The sequence below is a fragment of the Cuculus canorus genome, chromosome 2 (genome assembly GCF_017976375.1).
Source record: "Cuculus canorus isolate bCucCan1 chromosome 2, bCucCan1.pri, whole genome shotgun sequence".
In the NCBI taxonomy this organism is placed as follows: Eukaryota; Metazoa; Chordata; class Aves; order Cuculiformes; family Cuculidae; genus Cuculus; species Cuculus canorus.
Window position 1 is genome coordinate 123,523,555 of NC_071402.1, and position 22,215 is coordinate 123,545,769.

A 22,215-nucleotide genomic window follows, 5' to 3' on the forward strand; every position below is an offset into this window, starting at 1 on the left:
AGTGTGAAACAACACAGGGTAGGGGGGAGGGAAGAAAGAGGGGGCTGAGGGCTTCTCAGCTCCTTACTTTTTTCTAGTCTTTTGTGGCAGCGTATCCAGCCCTTGATAGTGAGCCTCCTTATTCACTGATTAATCCTCTTCCAAATTAAGGTGATATTAGCATACTTTCTTTAATTGGTTATGTGACATTTCTTTGTTCTAGGGGCTGATTTCCTCTTTGGCTTAAAGTACGAATACGTTATTTTGCTTATTAGACTTAAAAACAGGGTTATTATCCTCTTCTTTTCCCTCTTGTCCTTGGAATGCCCAATGAAATGAAGATTTCCAGATTGTCAGTAGTCATAAATCTGTTTCTTCCTTCTGCCAACAGTTTAATAATTAGTCTTTAAAATAGTTTTGAAGTTCACTGATAACGATTGTTTCTTTTTTGCTTATTGTGCCAGATAATTAGAAATATAACACAATTGCAAATTACAGTGTGTAAACCATGCAGAGTTATACCGTATATTAAATGTATTCAGATTTTGCTAGTCATTTAGAAACAGAAACTTGTTCGGTCTTTGATTGTTCTGTTGACAAATAGCAGTTATTTAAATTTGGAGTGAAGTTTCTTTCTGGTGCTTTTCATTCAATTCAATTAATTTCATTGCTACTTCTGCCTGTAGCCTAGGTGTAAACGAATCCTGCCTAGGGATCCAAAGTGATCATAGAACTTCACCCGTGCCTTCTTATAGTGAGAACTGGGGACACTAGCAGTAAGCTACAGATTAATACCAGTGCAAATGGAAAGGGAGTAACAGGTGGGATCTGTTTCTTTCCTATAACAGCAAGTCTCTGATCGGCAGTGGGAGAAGGTGAGGGTGAGGAGTCAAAGCTAAGGTTATATTTTGATGCCTTAACAGAGTAATCACAAGCCTTCTCATCTTTAGTTGTTTTAAACTGCAGATCTTTACATGTCTGGCATTCTTGTATTTGTTTTACTGTTCTGTCTGTGAATTTCCTGCCTTTCAAAGTTAGAAAAATCCAGCCAACGAACTAGAAAACATTGAGAGTACTTAAAGACAAAGCAAATGAAACAAAATATGAGTTGCTTGGAAAACGGAAAGTAGTCAGGTTTTTAGAAGGTCACATTGATTGTCTCTGTTATATTGGCACTGTCTCTGACACAGATGAACCAGTGATGCGTTTGGCCAATGATAATCGCCTTATCCACTGAAGTGGGTGGAATTTTTATCATCCATAAGGAATTATTTTCTCTGTGTGTACTGAAGGTGAAAAGATTCATGAGGAGGGAGGAATGTAAATATGAAGCAAAGGCCAACTTTCAGGTCACATGCCACATAAAGCCACAGGTAGCTAGATTTCCTTGTTGAGAGCAACAGCGGCCTAAAGGTTAGTTTCCTAGACGAGAGGGATTTGCAGTTCAAAGACAAGAAGGGGAAAATTGTTACCCACTAGGAAAGCTGTCATGGCAAAGTAAGAAATCTTTTTCCGTATACTTCTTGTAAATCAGAAGCAAGAACATCAAAATAGCTTTTTGTCAATTGAGCTACATCAAATATTTATACAACCTAGTGAAAATAGCTTTTTGTGCACAGTAGGATACCTTAATAAAAAATGCAGTGGTAATGGAACATTTTCAGAGGAAGGACAATGATTGTAACCTTTACGTTCAGAGCCTTTTTTTTAAGGAAGAGTGAAGTTACATCAGTTCAAGACTAGAATTTGGGAAATGATATCACAAACAGCAAAGTCAAAATGGTTTGTTTTATTGGAATTCCTTACTGCCCTATCACAAATGAATTAACGTTTAGAATTACTAAAGACTCTTTTAATGTAGGCTAAGTTCCAGGAGCTAAATAGTGTTATACAACATTACCAAACGAGAATACAACTGCATCAGAATCAGGAAATCCTTGCATGAGAAACAGTGGAAATTTGAAAGACCAACTCTTATCGTAGATAGGTTAGGTAAGGTTCAGCTGAATAAATGTAGGCAGGGCAGACCATGGAGGTTTCTGCATATGAGTTGTGCTGTTATAATCTAGACCTAGACCAATATAGTCAGTAGGATTTGTATTGTGATCTGCCTCATCCTACCTTAAATATCTAAGAGATCAGCTAAATTGGAGTGGGTGATTCAGTGACAGCAGACCTAGAAAAGACCGAGATACTCAGTGCCCATGGGGAGACTATCAAGAATGGTGAACCAACAGTATGCCCAGGTAGCAGAGACAAGAATATAGTAAGGACAAGAATATGGTAAGGACAAGAATATAGTCACTAATAAAAGACAGTGGTTACCCTCCTCTGCTTCTGGTGCTCATTAGATTGCATCTAGACCACATACCATGTCTCCAGTTTTGGGCCCTTCTCCAAGGCAAGAAACGAAGATGCTGATAAACTAGAGCTGGTTTAGCGGAGGGCCAGCAAGATAGTAGTCAGCGGCTGGAGCACTTGTCCCATGGTGAAAGACTGAAGGAGCTAGCCTGGTTCAGCCTGGAGAAGGAACAGCTTTGAGGACCTGGCTGTGCCTGGTAGTGCTTGTGAGGAGACTATTGAGAGGATGGATCCAGGCTCTTGACTGACGTGTATGGTAGGAGGATGAGAAAAAACGTGCGTGAATCGAAACAAGAGAGGTCCAGGTTGGATATTAGAAGAACTTTTTCATCATGAAAACTGTTATGCTCTGGAAGAGGCTGCCCAAAAAGTTGTGTGGTTGCCATTCTTGGAGATTTTCAAGATGTAAGTAGATAAAGCCTAAGCAATCTAGCCTCCACTTGTATTGAACCTGCTTTGAGCAGGAGACCTCCTGAGATTCCCATCCATCTGCATTATTCTATGATTCTTTGAAAATGAGTCCTGAAATAATGCTTATTTCTCTCCATCAGTTGTAATGAAAGCCTTGGATGACTACCTCAGCTGTCGACCTCTATATCAGAAATAGCTAATGTTAGATTATGTGAATCTCACCTAATGGGCCAGCTCTAGAACATGTGACTGTAGACTTAAGTTGCTGCAGATTCCAGAGCACTTTTGTCTGGGTGATAAAAAGTACTTCAGGTAGACTCAGTGCATCTGTCTATCGCCTTGCCTTTCCACATCTCTGCAGGAGTTTCCCTGAAATTCCTTCTGGTGCTGACACTAGCATGGGTTATTAGTGCCTTTTCTCTAAAATATGATCCTGCTGGCACTTTTAGTGCTGCTTTCTCCTTTCCCCCAATTACTCTCAGCATCCCAAATGCTTCACAGGTAAAGGAATTAATGACCCAATTATTCTTTCCCTTTCCTCCCCATTTAATGTGGAGAAATAGTAGATGACCTGTAAAGGGGAAAATGTACAGCCAATGCATGAGAATTGGCATATATACATTCATTATATGAAAGTTTCAATGTTATGGCACAACAGATAGGGAAGAGACTCAGTTGTGGCTGAGGGGGGAAAACCTTGGTAAGCACCATCAACCAATTTCTCCTACCGAGTTTTTCACCAGCATCGCTCTGTTGGGCAGACACCAGTATGCAGCAGCTATCTCCCCTTCACCATTTTTCCCATTCCAGTTTTCTGATTTTCTAATAGTTTCTTTCCTAGCCAAAAAAAATCAATGGATCTTAGGACTGACTGGATGTAGCATTCAACAGTCATCATTGTACGTGCAACAAGGAAGCGCAGTCAAGTGTATCTGCTGCCTGTAGGGTCTCATGAGCTCAGCTATTAGTTTCTAAAACATTACATATGTGCCATAATGTTCACATATGTGGAAGCTGTGAACTGTGCGAGTGGAATGCACAGCAGAGTGAAACATACAGGATGATTTATGAGTGAGCGTAAACACACGCATGCTGGTTGTATTTTGATCACTTATTAATTAGCTGGCAAATGCGTGGGGTGAGCTCAAGCTGCAGTTGTGCCAACAGTGTGACACTAAATTTCATTAAGGGAATTCACAATACGGGAGCAGTGCACTGGTGCTGTATAAAGCTTCCTGGCAAGACCTGCATCCAGTCTGTCTGGTAGGGATCTATGGGTTTCTGCTTTCAGCCTTAGGTGCTGTCCTGTCATCCTTACATTGGCAAATTAAAGGGTTATTTATACATTATACATCCTAAAACAGATTTGGGTATGTCCTTGGGCATTGCAATGTGATGTATTTCAATGAAGTTGATTTGTTTCCCATTTTGAAATGTAGGATCTATCAAAGTGCCATTTCTGAATGAAATATGGTAATTAAATCTTATACTCATTTGTATGAGGCAAGTTTGTTCTCCCGATGTTATCTAACCTGTAATCCAGTGATCTGGCCTGTGATTTCAGAACAAAAACATCAGTTTTCCTCACTTGGATAAGAAATCTGTCTAGATGACATGAGTTACTGCTTTGTAGTCCAGCTCATCCTCCTTGGAAAATGTGTAATACTGGCTTGCTGTAGTGATGAGGAGTCTTCGTCTCTCTTTATTCTAAACAGAGTTACAGGAAGCCTGCCTGGGGAGACAGTCAGTGTGAAAATAGTGTGTTTTTCTACCTCTTTGAGTCTCCCAGCAGAATCCCAGGGAGAATCCCTTGTAAGCAATTTGCAACTTTCCTTCACAACCAAACTCAAATAAATATGCTGTGTTAGTTTAGATACAGGTATTTGTGTTTGCTCATTTACAAGTTTATGACTTGATTGAAACTGCAGCAAGAGAGAGCAAGCAGTGCAAACAGAAGCAAGGAGGTGTGCAAATGCTTGACACATGCAACAACAGCATTGCTGCAGTGTGTGTTTAGACATAAGCCTCCAACGGTAGGAGTCTGGTATGTTGTGGGCTTTGCCCACAACAAATTTATTATTTCCAGATAATAAATTGAATTTAGATCATATAATGACATCAGAAGATGCTGACTGAGATTGTGTCTGCAAGAGGTAAGAAGCGTCTTAATCCTCTTCACTGCCTCCTTCGTGAAAATTGGTTCCGAGTTTGATACATGTTTTTCCTTGGAGGCAACAGTGCCTTTGCACTTGCTTTTCTTGACCTCGTAACATCCACCAAAGAAAGCAGGAGGACCTGATGAAACAGCTCAGCAGACTTATCCAGAAGACTCTCCTGTCAGTTCAGGAATCTGTCAGTTTGGCACGTGTGGCTGCATTTCTAAAACTTATATCTCACCCATGAAAGGAGTGTAGTTTTCTGAAAATGCAAAGAAACTATCATGCAGGATACAGCACTTAAGAAGAGGATGAGCAAGGTCTTTATAATCAGTCCTACAGGATAAATGTATTATTTAAACTAGGAAGGCTGAAAAACACATGTTCTGACAATGTGAGAGTTGTCTGTGCTCATAAAGAGTACAGTACTGCTTATTTACAGTTTTTCTAAATATAATCCTATGGCTTCATGTTTTACCTTATTTTAGCAAATAAAGGTAGGTGGGTCCTTTTTTTTCAGTTATTCTGATTCCATTCTGTCACGGAACTGACAAAACTTTAATTCCTGCATATGGGAGTGATTGCTGATTATGGAGTATACGGCTGAGTTGAAGGAGAAAGTGCTGCTCAAGTAACTAATAGTATGTGTTGTCTGAAAAAAGGCCGAACGTGCTGGGAATGCAAATGAGAATAAGAGAGCCACTAAACCAGATGGTCAAAATGCCTTCATAAATTGATTAAATAGTTATGAATGTCTTTTCTTTCACAGTGTTCAGATAGGCCGGATCATCCTTAGTCCATGTAGATCACTGTAACTGCAGCAGCTGACCCATATATAGGTTTCTGACTTGTGTGAATGGATGGACGTAGTTATTAGTATTAATTTTCTTCGAAAAGCTCTTGAAAAGTTAACATAATGTGTGATCTTTAGCCCCCAAAGTGTGTGTATAAATTCGAGGAGGTGAGCAGTACTCCTGAACTGAGGACTGAATTGATTTTGACTGCTCAAAACGGGAGAGCTGAGTTTCTTGATGACAAACTCTGGAATAACAGCAGTGAGGTTTGCTATTAGAGAGTAGAATTGCTCTTAAAAACTGCTAGAGATATTAGTCTTATTTAATAGAGCTGGACTATCAGAGGAAGGTCTATGCACTTCTTTATTAGCGTCCTTGGGTACTAAAAAATTCAAATGGCTTGCTACACATTTGATGTCTTCCTTAAAGCTTACAAATATCCCTGTGTTTTTACAGATTCTTTACATGGGACAATGGATGGAGTATTTTTCTTTGAAGATGTTGCTGTGGAAGACAGTAAAACCACACAGGGCTATGATGCAATTGTTGTAGAGCAGTGGACTGTCCTAAAGGTATGCGTGTGGTTTTTCTTCTTTGATTTTTTTGTAAATCAAGACTCTTCAAGACTCTGATGTGGACTGTCACGTATTTATCTGTGCTTCAGCAGTACAAGATAGACAACTGAGGTAAAGTTTAACACCAGTTAGGTGTTACTCTAGGTTTGTATGGTGCATTTTTATAAACTCTGCTTTGTTGGGGGTAGAGGAAATGTGAGTGATGGTGAGCAATGAAACTCAGGGCTATCTGTCCCAAAAACACAGGTGTCTGCTAGATTAACTGTAAAGAGGATTTCCATTAGTAATCAGAGCAACATGATCACACAAGTCACGGTAGCACAGCAGTTCTAAAGAAGACAGCCCTTTAGGTAGGCTTAGCTGGAGTCAGAATGCACAGAAAACTGCATTTGCTTCTCTGTGACCGCCCTTCATGTGCTGAAAGAACATTTATATTCTGGATAGGTCCCTGTAGCTAAACATGTGTCATAGATTGACTTTTTACTGATCCAGGTGTACACTCTGATAAGTAGAAACACTGTTTGTAACAGTGGTCTTCCACAGCAAATTTGATACACAGGTATTTGCAAAGCTGGGCTTAAAATTCCTAGTGACCAGAAGCAAAAAGATCATGGAGGAGAGAAGAGGATATCATTGTGTAACTCATAGAAGGTTTTTTTAGTTTTATTTAGTTTCCCTAGTCTGCCAGAAATAGATGTTACATATCTGTAAAGGCAATGCCTGATCTTTTCACTTGGAATATATTATAAATGGTGCAAAATCCTAGGGAAGGCAAGCGAGGCAGACACATGCAAAAAGGATTAAGGGAAAATAGGGCAGATGCTAGACTAAGTGTGTAAAATTCCAGGAGACTAGGATTAAAAGTCTGGTTATTAGATGATGACTGTGGTGTAGCAGGAAATGGTCATATAGTAGTAACGGCTAGAAACCTCTTGAAGAAGGGTGTAATCTGTTAATAGCAACTTTTCTTGTGCTAATGTGCATCTCAAAAAACACTTCCTATATTACATTTGATGTTATTCCAGTTACTACAGACTTGACTTGTTCATTTTTAGGATCAAATTGTGGTGTTGCCACTCAGGAGCAAAGTTTTCGGATAATGACAGATGGTTCCAAGAGTGCATTAGGTCGGTGCTGATGAAGAAGGCAAATGTTAAGAAGCTTTAATGTTAACCATATGTTAAAAACTGTTAGGAAAGGAATAGGGGGTGAAACAGCAAGACTTTTATTACTATGTACTACTACATGAGCTGTGGGTTGACAGCACCTTGTTTCAGAAGGTTATGTCAGCACTGTAATTGTTCAGAGAAGAAGAGTGAGGATGATCAATGATACAGACAGTTTCCATATTAGAAAACTTTACATGGTGTGTCCTTTCAGCCTGGAAAAGAGAAAACTTGCAGGGAGTGGAACAGGTAGAGATCTCCTAGATCATGGGAGGTGTCTAAGTAGACATTGACTGTTTGCCATCTCTTCCAGTAGAAGAACTGAGGGTTGTGAAATGGCACTAATCAGGGCAGGCGCAAAACAAACAAAAAGGTGATAATTCAGGTAATTCTTTGTGCAGGAGCAGCAGATCTGTGGATCTCCTTTCTGGAGAATGCTATGAGTTCAAGAAGTTTTGATCGGTTCAGGTGGAAGTAGTGTTGTTTACTCCTCTACCTCATCTATCTCTGTACTTAACAAGCATTTTAATCCAGATCAGCAGTACATTTTTGAAGTGAACCTTCTGATCCTCCCCACTTAATATGCCTCGCCTCACATCACAGAATGGTCCCATATTGCATAAACTGGATTCCTTTCAGTCAAAACTAAACCAGACATGGGGAGGGTGTCCTACATGCTTGCCTTGATACATATTACTGTTCCTTAGCTGTCACTTAGTTGGAGGCAGCTTTCTGAGTTAAATGGATTCTTGGTTTGAAACTGTTTGGCTCTTAGACGATCAGTGAAAGGCGCTCTGTCTCAGTAGGCTATTGCAACAGTTATGCATAATGGCCCCAAAGTACCTCTTAGTTTGCTCTGTGTGAACACAAAAAGGTTTGTCTTGAGTTACCTGACAAGGACCAAAATAGCAGGGCAAACCAGAAGAGAATCTTCTAAGAGGGCCTCTTGAAGCATTAGAGCTCTGTTAGGAGGTGTATCTTTTGCCTTCAGTTCTAGCAGTTCCATGCTGGAGACACATCTGGTCAACAGATTAAGGAATCAACTTTCCTGTGCCATCTGGTATGTCAAGAGATGCTGTACTGCTGCACACCATGTCTGTGTGAGGGCTAACGAGGAGAATCTCTTGTTCCAGACATAAGATTTGGTATGTGCAATTTCAGGAACTGTCTGATAGCATAAACACAGCTTGTCAGTATGATCAGATTATTCTCTGCTGTAATTTAAAATGTGAATGCTGGGTATTCCCTGGCAGTTTTGCTCTTCCGAGATTAAGTGGCCCTCTTTTGGGGTCATTATGAACATGTTACCCACCAACCTGAAAGTGGAAGAATACGGAGAAGAAAAAGGCTGCTCAAGGAAGGGCATTGGGGAGCTCTTGCAAAGGTCTTACTCATTTAGAGGAAGAGCAGAGCTGAGCACCTCTGTTTTCTTCTTCTGGTATTTAAACAACTGCCTGAATATTTCATGCCTCATGCTTTCTGAGACACAATAGGCATAGGTAGGTAAAATCATCAAATGAATAAAAGGCGGGAAGCCGGGGGATCTGTAGGCACTTGCCTAGTGTAGTACCCAGAAGACCAAGTCAATTCTCTGTTAAACTGTGTCAGAATTCACCTTTATTTACCAAAATCATGGAATAATTCAGTGGCAGAGGAAGAGACTGTAAAATGGGGGACATAGAGGGAAGGAGATGGAGTTCAGTAGTGACAGATGTCCAAAAGAAAATAAAGGCTTTGTTTCTGTTCTGAGTACTTCAGAGTATAATTATCACAGAGCTAATTATGGAGCTGTGGAATGACTCATTATTGTAGGTGTTCTCATTTTTTGTAATGTAGGTTCAGTTCTGATCTAGATTAACCTTTTCCATTTGTCATTTTGATTTGTACCAAGGCAGTGGGAGAAGCGCTGATGGGCAGCATGACACAAATGTGTATAATAGATCCTTATTTTAAATTTGTATCAGATTTGATTATCTGGATGAGCTATGGACTTGTTCAGATGTGGTCTGAACTGAATTTAAATTTATTGTGCTGTATCCCAATTAAGAAGAAGAAACAAACAAAGGAATCCCAGCCACAACAAAAGAAAGCTGTTTAAAAAAGGAAGACACGTAGCATATATCAATGACCTTAGTCACAAAAAGAGAACCTTTCTAAATGACAAGGTAAAGTTCTGCTGTTTAACCATAAAAGCAGAAGAGAGGGCTTGGCACACCTCTTAGCAGAGAAAGTGCTGCCTTTTTAATTGCTAAGGCTAATAGAGAAAACAAGCTGAACAGTGTGATGCACTCCTATGTGTGTAAAATGTCAGTTTGTAGAGGATGTAAAGCTCGCAGCTGTCACAGTATGTGGTCCCGCCAAGCAGCAGACAGGATGTAATAGCTCTGAGTAATTTAACTCTTTCTTCTCAAAGTAGAGCTGTGGCATCCTCTGCAAATGACCACAGCACTTACAGTGACAAAATACTGCTCTCATCCCTATTGCTTTAGCTCTAAAAATGTCAAGGCACATTATTTCCACTGCAGTCTCTCAGATCTAGGACCAAAACTTGTTTGATGGTTTTAATTCTGCTTGTGTAGGCAAATGTGGGTAGACAGTTCTGATTAATCAGAGCCTGCATGATTTCCTTCTCCCCAACTCTAATCTGTCACCTTGACTTGCCCATTACAAGACAGAATAGCTAATACTGTCTTTAAGGTTGAGTGCTATAACATTCATTTTAGATTTCTGCGTTGTTCTGCTTCTGAAACCTTGTTCACTTTGAAAATATTGTCCTTGATTTACAGGCATTTTCTCATGGAAAATCTGCAGCTGGTGTTCCATCGCCGTTTTACTTTATGCTATATCATGTCTTCAGTGTAGTGACATGAATTAAAATCTCAAATACACCATAGTGTTGCCACTTCCCTGCAGAACTGAATGGGGTCAGTGCCCGCTGTAGACATGGTAAACCTTTTAAAGTGTGACATACCAAAAGATTTAAAAAATGATCTCCGTTGAGCCTAGGTTGCAAGTTGCCTTAATGTAAGCCTTGAACAAATTCCCTGGAAATGAGGATTTGATTTGTCTGTAAATCTGATTTAGGTCATATGTCAGCTAAGCTATGTTTTGCTGTCTCTGGCTATGGGACAGAGGCATGACCAGGTCAGCAAAGATGCTGATGGCAATGGGCATGAAATACCATTGTGTGTGTGACCCTCTTTGCCACCTAAAGTGCATAGATGTTGCTTGGGCATAATATTTCAGCATTTTCCTGTGTTGCTTTTCAAGAAAAGCTAAAAAAAAACCTTCAGGAGCCTGTAATCTTCAATAGATTTTTATAGCTTGTTTCTTTCTTTTACACAAGCAACATATATATGGGTATATTTGGCTACTGAACTCCACTAGGAGACATATGCCTTATCTAGGATTAAATTGTGCAGACTAATCTTTCTGTGGCTTTGTTGTTAAATTCAGTAATAATATGTAGCAATATGAATTTTGAGCTTTCCTGATACTGGCAGTACTGAATGTCTTAACAAAGCAAACACCTCTTGCACCTGAGTAAAGGGCACTTGAAATGGACAGAAAAGCACAGAATTGAAAACAGTTGGAATAAAAAAAATCACTTTCCTTCTGTCACAGTTTGCTTAGGTTTGTGACAAGATCAGAGGTAAGAATTAGGTCTCTGCTCACCCATAAAATCATACAGCAAAAAGTGACCATACCAGATCTGGATTTTCTACTTAAGAACAAACTGAGAAAAACTGTTTCAGTCCTCACTTAAACATTCCAAAAAACACACAGGGTTTCTTTTCTCCAGCAGGTCCCCTTTACCAATGCAGTAATGTCCTGGTTAACGCACCTCTTTGACCCTGTGCTGCTGCAAGGTGGGTTTGGAATGGATCTCTGCATTTTGAAGCAGAAGGGAAGGAGGTGCTGGGACTCCATAAATGACAAACGCAGCCTGCACCTAAGTGAAGGGCAGGTCCAATGTTTGCTCTCCTGCTGTCTGAACCAGTGGCCGTGACAGGGTCTCTGCTTCAGCTGCATTTCTCACATGGAAATAGGTATTAGTTCCATAATGGTGGAGAGGTGCACAAAGCCTTTTTTGCAAAAGGCAAATTTTGTTCGAGGATCAATTGTAACTGAAGGAAATTACACAGGGGAAACTGTGTAGAGACAATTAAGCTGTGTGTGGTAAGGCACCCTGGAGTATGCAAGTTGTCAGGTAGTGTTTTTCTATGTTGGTATTTTTCCAACACCAGTTGATGGACGAACAGCAAAATCATTGATCACCTAAAGATACAGTGCAGGAATTGGGAAGCTAATAATTGAAGAAAATTTGCTGATGGATTGCTAGATCACATGTATTTCTTGTGCTCTGTGGCCAATTACATGTATATTGCCTGTGCAATATAAGTTTAACACATTTCATAAGATGCTTTCATGCTTCCTTTGTGGAGAACTCTCCATATCAACACATCCACATTGTGGAGCTTCTGCCACCGAATCCTGTGCTTCTGTAAAGGCAAAACTGTGTTAGTGCACAAATGTGCTTCTCTTGTTACAACTGCTGGCAATATCAGGAGCACTCAGATGTTTTTATTGGTGGTAGAAAGTAAGATTTGCATCTGCAGAAGTTGCTGAGAGAAGTGGGTTTTGTGGGCACAGGAGGATTTTTCGGTTGTTTTTTATTGTACCCTAGACACGGAGACAGATGTGAATGCTACTCAGCAGCCTGTGTGTGTGTTGAAATTGTGACTGGATGCATCTGTATCTCTGAAAAACTGTCTTAACAGGATGCCACCCGCTATAGTGTTACAGCCTTACTATATTCTCAAAAATATTTCACAGTGCATGAATTCACATATATTAAGTAATCATAAATAAGTCCAAATCACATACGTACAGAATAATAAGCCAAAAGCCTGCCTGTGGATTGATTTATTATTTTTTTTTCCTATTACCTTTCCACTAAGGTGCTGATTTAGCAGCTCTTCTGTGTTGATCAGTGACCCATTTGCTACCAAGAGCTCCTGGTGGCTTCTAAGGGTGCAGGAGCCATCCCACACCCTGCTGCTGTACAGCTAATGGGTGTGCAGCAAGCGTCTGCTAGCAAGTGCTGTGGTGTATTGCGCTTGGAAATTTAGGAGCAGCTCAATACTAGATGAGCATATTCCAACTTTGATTGCTGAAACACTTGTGAAACTTCTCTTTTGCTTCCAATAAGTGTTTTTAATGGATTGATAATGTTACCTTATTAGCAGAAATTACTTCTTGAAAGAAATCTGAAAAGGATAAAGGCAAATAATTCACAAATCCAGAGCTTGGATTTAGTCTCCTTGTTGGCTGTGGTAATGCAAACATAAAACATTTGCAGCATGCTTTTACCGGGTCATTCTCACACAGCCCATATATTCAATTTATCCCATTTTATATTCCTACTTTTCTGCCAAGGTGAACTGCTGCCTTCGCCACTTCCTCATCCTCCCTTCAGTGCCAAGAAGGGAGCTCTGGCTTTGGCAGTCGTGGGGACTGGATACCAGCTGTGGCTGGGGGTGCACGATTCTGCCCTCGTGGGCTCTCCCCTCTATTATTTCTAAGGAGCTGGATTTGAACACTCTGCCCATTTCCCCCACAAACAGTAGGTTACACTTTCAAAGCAACTCATGTTTTTTACTTCCCATCCTCTTTGCCATCTGTCTGTACATCTTAGTACGCAGTCTGTTAGGATTTGCCAATAAAGGTTTTATTAAGATTTATTTAATGGGATTTTCAATCTTCTAGTCTTCAATCCACATTGGAAAAAAATATTAAATAGTGACAGTCCGTCACTGCCTTGTAACTAAATCACATTCACTTAACCCAGGAAAGAATGATTTTTAAAGAACTTTTCTGTCTCAGAAGAGCTTAGTGGTTGTCTTGTTTATTATCTTGCTGTGGTTAAAATTGCCACAGTAGGGGGGAAAAGAAAAGAAAAATTGTTAATGCAGTTGTTTGTCTAGCTTGCCCTAGATATTATCATTATCATTTTTTAATCTTTTTTTTTTTTCTCTAATGAGCAGAAGCAACTGTGAAAGGAGAAAATGCTGAAAACAAACAGTACAACTATAAATAAAATTAATTCTTTTCATGTGATGCAAGTCAAGGGAAAAACTCAGCTCAATATGCTCTGACTTCTTGACACTCAAGGTGTGATCAGAGATTACTTATCATCCACAGGAGAGTGGGAAGCAAGTTAATTAAAATTTTCCACCCTTTCACTGAATGAAATGTCTCCCAGTTTGAGATGCATTATTTGAACACTTCATTTTCAGTAGAGCTCTGGCACATACTTTTTGCTTCTGCTGGTGTTCAAATCCAATATTTGCTAGCTAGAAAGAGTATTGCGATTTCATCTTATGAAACCATATGTTTGAAATTCTATTTCCATTGTCTCAAAAATAGTAGATTTAAGAAATTATTATATTAAATATAAAATGAACACAAGATTACTCTTTTCCTCTGCACCCGTCCCCCAGTGTGTTGTTTGTTTAGAAGCATTTTTGCTTTGGAAAGCATTTAATACGACACCAATTAAAGGTCTGTATAACCGTGACTCCTGCTGGCACACAAATTCCAGCCGTGGGATAGGATTACAACTGATGATTCAGGAGGGGGAGGGAGAAGTCATTTCTTGTGGTCTTAAAGAAAGCTTCAATTATCTGTATTTCTAAGTAAGGAGCTTGAGGCCCAAATGAATTACACCTCTTTATTTAGGAGTGATTCCTTTCTCTCATCTATAATCTTCAAACACAGCCAATTATTAGGAGTGGCTTATTCCCCCAAGGACCTGGGGAAGAGGTGCGGTGGTGTCTGACTGCTGCAAGGCATTGTGTAGAGTTGGTGAAAGCTCAGAGGAGGTGTGCACCTCTGCATAATGTCCATGCTTCCTTCCTCCAAATGTCCTTGGCATGCGGATTGTGGTGTCAGGTACCAGAAAACATGAAAAAGAACAGGTCACCTTTTTGTAACAGTTGCATGGTACTCTTTCAACAGAGTTTTTTACATTGCCAGATTTAAAATAATAATAATAATTATTTAAGCTTAATTGACTTCAATCTTAAATTGAATTTCTGATAACTGTGCACTTTTGAACATGCTTTACCTGCTCTTTTCCCTTCTGCCCGTTGCAGTTGTGAAATACAACAATATATGCTGCAGATGTATGCATATATGATGCTTGATCCTGACAAGTCAGACAGGTCCAAAACCAGCCATGTCTCACCACTCAGAGCCTGTGGGGACAGTGGACTGTGGCAGGAGTGACGAAGCGTCCCTGACACAATTTGGCTTCTGCAGCAGTCAAATGAGCTCTGCGTGGTATTGATGTCCTTCCTCATTGGCGTAATTTCCCTTTGATTTTTGATGTTTATTGCAAATCCTGATGCAAGGAGAAGGTTCTTGCTAATCACCAACCTTAGGCAATGAATTCAAAACAGAAATCCTCTTTGCAGCATAAGACGTTGCTTGAGGCACAAACGACGTCTGCTGTACCAGTGTTTCCTGACCTGCTCGTCTTCCACCTTCCACATGAGTGATCTCTTTCTGGTTTTCCCTCTACAAAACAGCGTTTGATGAAGGGGATGTTTTGGTTACATCCTTTTACGTGTCCTTCCAGGTCCCAGGCAGGCTTGCAATCGCATATGCTCTGATCTTGTTCTTAATGCTCATGTTGCATATTTTCATCTTAATTTTTGGAAGGTGTTGTTGACACATCTTAGAAATCTCCATGTGTTAATAATCTGTTTTCCTGAGACATTAGCTCTTAAAGGCACCTAGATGCATCATTGTGTTTGCATTACCCTTGGATAATCTATTTTAAAAACTGGAAAGAGGGTGGAAATATCCATCTTACAGTGGATGTAAGGAGTGGGAAGAGCAAGGATGCAAAATGGGAGTTCGAGGAGACTCTAAATCTGACATAGTCACAACTGTATGAGTGCTTCAGAGGCCACACGGTATTGCTTCCCTTTAGCAGGGCATCTCCTTCCTCTCCTGGAATTGGCAGGTTTTGATCTGTATATGGTGATGTTGTGAAGTAGCTGTGCCTCTGTGAGTGCACAGCTCTCAGAAAAAGCTGAGAAAACATCTACAGAAATCACAAGTTTCATTAGCAGCGTGTTCTTTTGCATGCACTTTCTGGGTAGAGTTTTTGTTCCCCTTTTTAAACAGGAGTGATACAGCTTCTTCAGCTTTTTGCTTTTGTAGTCATGATCAGGGTTTTAATACGTATAGTCAGGCAGTCATTCAGTTATGAAGATATCTAGTGACCTAAATTACATTTGCTAGAAGAAAGGAATAGCTGAGACTGGAATTCACTGAAATACCTTGAAATAACTCCAGCACGATTTGGATTAGTTCTGATCAAATGACTTTTATTACTACAGAACAAATGGATTTTTTTTTGAGCTGCAAAGCTATTGTGCCTTACCCAGAACTGGCAGTTAAAAGTCCTTGCATGCACATGAAACCAGTGTGACTGAGCTTTTTGGCAAATATAGTTGTTATTCCAAAGGAATATGGCTATATTTGTAGAGACTAGTAGTTACCATTTGCCTGCTTTGTGTTTATTACAATTAAAAACTAGTAAATAGGCTCATGCATCTATTTGTTAAATTACTGGAAGCCTTGGCAATTAGACACCTCGCTGCTGAAACCACCAGTGGTTCTTTCTGTGCGAATTACAGGGTTTGCCATCTAGTAGAAAGAATTAGCAGGGCTCTGCTGGGTAGAAGTGCGGTTGGAGCCAGACTTCTGCACTGAAAAGCAACATTTTTTTTGTCTCGCCCACAGATTTCCTGATTCAAACTAAGAAAGAGGGCATGTATTTGTGAGTGATAAAAAGAATAGACCTGTACTTGTATTTTATTTTTGTTGTTGTTGGCTATTTTGCTTTTGATCTGTCACAGTAGAATAATTCAACTGATTTCAGTGCAGATATGCAGCATTTACTCTAGCCTTGACAAGAGCAGGATGTGACCAAAGCAATGTTCTAATTTTTTAAGTACTTACAAGTTTGGGGAAGAGTGGCTAGAAAGCTCCCTGGCAGAGAAGGACCAGGGGTGTTGGTTGACAGTGGCTGAATATGAGCCAGCAGTGTGCCCAGATGGCCAAGAAGGCCAATGGCATCTCAGCTTGTATCAGAAACAGCGTGGCCAGCAGGTCCAGGGAGGTTATTTGCCACTGTACTCGGCACTGGTGAGACCACACCTCGAATACTGTGTTCAGTTCTGGGCCCCTCAATACAAAAAAAGGTACTGAGGTGCTGGCGCGTGTCCAGAGGAGAACAACAAAGATGGTGAAGGGGCTGGGGAACAAGTCTTTTGAGAAGCGGCTGAGGGAGCTGGGGTTGTTTTGCCTGGAGAAAAGGAGGCTGAGGGGAGACCTTATCACTGTCTACAGCTACCTGAAAGGAGGCTGTAGCGAGGTGGGTGCTGGTCTCTTCTCCCAAGTGATAGGTGATAGGACAAGAGGGAATGGCCTCAAGTTGCGCCAGAGGAGAGTCAGATTGGACACTGGGAGAAATTTCTTCACCGAAGGGGTTATCAAGCACTGGCAGAGGCTGCCCAGGGCGATGGTTGAGTCACCATCCCTGGAGGTGTTTAAAAGATGAGTAGATGAAGTGCTCAGGGATGTGGTTTGGTAATGGACAGGTATGGTTGGGCTCAGTGGTCTCAGACGTCTTTTCCAACCACGTGATCCTATGATTCTGTGATTCAGTATTTTTGCTTTGGAGGAGATAATTGATAACATACAATGAAGTTGTCCTCTTTAGATCTGGAACCACCTAAAGCTAGTTAGATGATTCAAGCAGGGTAAAACCAAGATCACGGATACTGACCATTTCAGAAACTTTAATTTAACAGTTTAGGATGTATGGGTGATCAGTCCTATATCTCGTGTTTTCAAACATTTTCCTTCCTGCCTCGCTGAACACACAAAACAACCCACTTGAGTACAAAGTGCCTTTCTCCCTCCGGAACCCCCCCTCCCACTTTTTTTTTTCTTGGGGATTTTTTTGTATCAAACTGAATGTTGCTCTGCAAGCAATGATGCTAACTGTTGACTTTTCTTTCCTAGGGAGCTGAAGTGCAGACAGATTACGTTCCACTGCTGAATTCCCTTGCCATGTACGGCTGGCAGCTGACATGTGTTCTTCCTACTCCAATTGTGAAGACAAACAGGTAGGGAGGGAGTGGGCACTGCCTTTTGGCCAAAGAAGTTACTGTACAAGCACTGCACTCACAATTCTCTGTGCAGTTAGCATGGATTTCCTTGCGTGGTCACAGTAGTTGCCCTTGCAAACCTTCCTGCAGCTGTTCTCTGGGTTTTCTGAGCATCACAAGCTGCGTGTGGCAGGAAACACATGGCTGGCAGGCAAAATACTGCGAGATGACAGTGTGGTTTTTGCATGAATTTTTGGGTACTGTCTCTGCCTCTCTGTAATCTCCTCAATCATAAAATTCCTGCTCTGGATCTCCCAGTAACTCCTCTTAGAGGAAAGAAAAAACATGTGATAACATTTGGAGTGAGATGTTGCCTGTCTGAATAATAGTAATTTTTATTCTTAATTGATGACTGTCTAATGCTGCTGCTACACCCAGTCTAGCTGAGCAGCACCATGCGAGATAGGTGTGTCATTGTAGCCTTGTACTTTGCTGTTATTAAAATACATAGAATCATAGAATGGTTTGGGTTGGAAGGGACCTTAAAGATCATCCAGTTCCAACCCCCCTGCCATGGGCAGGGACACACCCCATCCAACCTGGCCTTGAACACCTCCAGGGATGGGGCAGCCACAACTTCCCTGGGCAACCTGTTCCAGTGCCTCACCACTCTCATAGTGAAGAAATTCCTCCTTATGTCTGGTCTAAATCTTCCCCTCTCCAATTTATACCCATTGCCCCTAGTTCTGTCACTACAAGCCTTTGTAAACAGCCCCTCTCCAGCTTTCTTGTAGCCCCTTCAGGTACTGGAAGGTGCTATAAGATCTCCTTGGAGCCTTCTCTTCTCTAGGCTGAACAACCCCAACTCTCTCAGCCTGTCCTCATAGCAGAGGTCCTCCAGACCTCTGATCATCCTTGTAGCCCTCCTCTGGACCCATTCCAACAGCTCCATATCCTTCTTATGTTGAGGATTCCAGAATGAGACACAATACTCCAGATGAGGTCTCACAAAAGAGGAATAGAAGGGCAGAATCACCTCCTTTGACCTGCTGGCCACGCTTCTTTTGACGCAGCCCAGGATATGGTTGGCCTTCTGGGCTGTGAGCACACATTGTCACCTCATATCAGTCTTCTCATCAATCAGCACCCACAAGTCCTTCTCCGTAGGGCAGCTCTCAATCACATCATCCCCCATCATGTATTGAAACTGCATATTGCCCTGACCCAGGTGTAGGAAGATTTTTAAATATAAATGCAAGTCATTTAAAAATATACATCATTACTGTGGTTATGATGACAATTTTGATAACAATCATCCCACTTGTTAATCATGAAGATGGCACATTCTGGATTTTAACTGGTCAGGAATATATTTATATGTACACCAATATAGTCAGTCATGATTTTTTATCTCAAAAGAGTAAAAATATGCCCATTTTTTTATGAGATCTAGATGAAAACTACTGTTACACTTAGAAGCCTAAAATGTAAAGGCCATCTGTGCTGGGAAAAAATGGTATTTAAGTTTTTAATGTATATTTAAATATAGGAATAAACGGAAAAATCATAATTATGAATCATAAGCCTTGTCTCGTGCAGGTTTTCTTTCTCTTCCAGCTTTCTGTATCCCTCTTACAACTTCAGTAACAGGTCAGGCTGATGGTGCAGATGCCCAGTGGCATTTGATTGTGCCTTGGTACCACGCTACAGACCTGTAGGGAGCACCCATCCCATTCCAGATCGGTACCCCAGGACGGAGAGAGGGAGCACTCCAGTGTCTCTGAGATGCTTCTACACACAGGCACTGGGGTGCTTGAGTTTCTTGCTTTTTGTTCCAAACAATTTATTCTGTGTTTACACACTAATGCTAAAACATTCAGCAGAAGTGTGTCACACAGGCTGACAGGCTCTGTCAGGCTGAACAGTTGCTCTTTTTCCCTCCCCCAAAATACGAGGCTGCTCGAAGACACTGGGGACAGGCAATGCTAAGGTCATTCTGCATTTTGTTCTTCTTTGACCTGCAGAAATAAATGACTGAGGTGGATTTTCACTTTGAATGATGCTGGATGTGAATTTAATTCATTCTCAGGAGTGTGCATCTGTTTCTTTTCAGGGAGGGGAATTTATCTACAAAGCAAATTGTATTTCTTCAGAGACCTTCTTTGCCCCAGAAAGCAAAGAAGAAAGAGTCTAAGGTAAATAACCTTGAGTTCCTGGTTTCTTTGTTTTTTTGTTGGCAGTATTTTAATATTGTAATTGATTTCTCATAGAAGTAAAAATGGTCTATTGAGTGTTTCCTGGCTACAGTAGAAAGACACAAGGAATCAAACTGTTTAAATGAAAGAGAGAAAAAAATGCTCAAATGATGTGAAAGCTTGTATATGTCATTTTCTGTTGAACTCACGGCAGCAGGAGAGACGTAGATTTATCTTTACATCTCTGCCATAAACCTCCATACATAACCTAAAACTCCCTGTCCATATTCACTGCCTGCAAGGTGGAACCAATACTACTTTCTCTCACCCATTGCCTGTCTTTTCCATTTAGATTGCTCTCTCTTTCTTGCTGCATGTTTTGGTAGAGCACAGCACAACGCAGGCCTCATCTTGGCTGGTGTTTCTATCTGTTGTGTGAACATTAATGAATTCTGCTAGATTTTAACCAAAAAAAAAAAAGCCCCCTTTATCCAGGTAAATTATCCAGGAACGTAGCTGTCAGCTAACAACATAGATACGTGCAGACACATATGTATTCCTATTTCTATTTTGCTGTGGGAATCATTGCCCAAACCTGTGATGTTGTACAGCTGAGAGGGAAATAAAAGGACTGGAAACTGGGAAAGTGCCAACCTTCCTATAGGGCTTGAATTTGCCTTGCCCTTTCAGTATGCAGAGCGATGGGAAAAGCCAAGTGAAGTATGGAAAGGATTTCTGAAACCACATGATGAACAAGTTGCTAATTAATACAGTTTTATTTGTATTCTAGCTCCATGCACTTAGGTGAGTGCTAGCTGGCCAAATATCACTTGGAGGAGTGGTGCACTTCAGGTAGGAGGTTGGGAATGCTAAGCAAAACTGAGCACTAGGAGAATTTTACCCAGCCTTTTAGATAACCACAGGTAGTTTTCATCCATAAACCCCTCACTGGTTTGGAGCCAGGTTCTGTGAAAGTCATCTTTTAGGTACCGTGGAGACTCGGAGGGGGTTTGAACTGACTGAAGTAGGAGAGCACGACTGTGATTTAGAATTTACTCTGTCTCATTAGCGAAGCTGGAGCCCAGAGTATTCTGTGAATGTCTTACAAAGCTCATCTTTCTTGTTTTTTTCCTTTGTTTTCAGGTGATTAAAAGGATCTTGGGATGAGAATTGGAGTGTCTGTTTTTGATCATTCTTTTCCTACCACTGTGTGTGGTTTTAATGGAAAGGGTGGGAACCTATAAGCAATTGTGTGACTTCAAATAGAGAAATTAGTGTGATACTGATTCCTTGTATTACAATAACAAAGGCATACCATCCAGATGACTCCAAGCTTTGTTTAAATTTTTTCATTCGAGGTTATAAAAACTTATTTGACAATGTCTGGTTGACAAAACAAAGGATTTACTTGTTGGCAGCATTAAATATACAGACATAGTTGAGGGCAAAAATTACTACAGCACATTTTCATACCAAAGGTCAGGGAAAAATGGGGTACAGTGATTGTAGTTATATAAAGAAATGTAAGACCAGTTTAGAGTCTGTAAGTGGTCGTTGCGTGTGACTTCAAAGATGCCAAACGCAGCATTTCATTAAGTTGCTGAATGTTCTGCCCATACAATGTCAGGGCTCTCAGGGTGTTTTAACTTGTGATACAGGATGTCCAAAACATTCATAGATAACCCCTCGGAGGGGGAAATAGGCTGATAAGATCAAAAGGACATTGCAGTGTCGGAAACTGATCTGCGCTATCTACACACATCAACCAACTGCTGTTCAGTTTAGCCAGAGGAACAGAAAAGGAAACGTGCAAGGACTGATGCAACTTGTTTTTCTCTTCAGTAAGACAGAATTACTCTTACTAGTGCAAAATTCAGTCAGTGAGAAAGCTATCCTGTTCACTTTCTACAAAAGTGATGCTTATTCCAGCAGAAACTGGCTGCGTGCACTTTAGTGAAATACAGCATAAATACCTGACTACGTATCCGTGCACCTGCGTGCTGTGCCCAGAGCCTCCTGCAGCTGGATCTTTCTCACACTGAGGGCCCCAATTTTACCTTCCATCAAAGAGAGCTTTGAGTTAAAAGGGAGCTGTGAGCGCGGAGCACTTTTGCAAATCAAAGGGGACAATATTGTAGTGTCTCTGTATTTTAAATGGTTGAGCTCTAGAACGGACATGTTATCTTTCCTCTTTCTCTAAACTGTAATGATATTTAAGTGCAAGGCAGCCTCCTCCCAGTAAAATCAAGAAGAATCTTGTGAAAGCCAGGTTGGTTTTAGGTTTTTTTTTCCCCTTTTCTTTTTACATTAATTTTTGGCCAGCAGAAGGAAAGAACATTGCTCCATCTTTGTAATCTAATAAACTTAATAGGCTTTGAATGGCTTTTT

At 40.7% G+C, this 22,215-nt stretch overlaps 1 protein-coding gene across 3 annotated transcripts in view; it reads left to right on the forward strand.

The window, feature by feature from the left end:
- RFTN1 (raftlin, lipid raft linker 1) overlaps window positions 1-22,215 on the forward strand; it is a 101,220-nt gene that overhangs the window by 74,394 nt on the left and 4,611 nt on the right. For all 3 annotated transcript variants that reach the window (XM_054058262.1, XM_054058261.1, XM_054058260.1), the window contains 3 exons: window positions 6,158-6,273; window positions 17,547-17,650; window positions 19,746-19,827. In XM_054058262.1, the coding sequence (XP_053914237.1) occupies window positions 6,158-6,273; window positions 17,547-17,650; window positions 19,746-19,827 (302 nt within the window). The remainder of the gene's footprint in view (window positions 1-6,157; window positions 6,274-17,546; window positions 17,651-19,745; window positions 19,828-22,215) is intronic.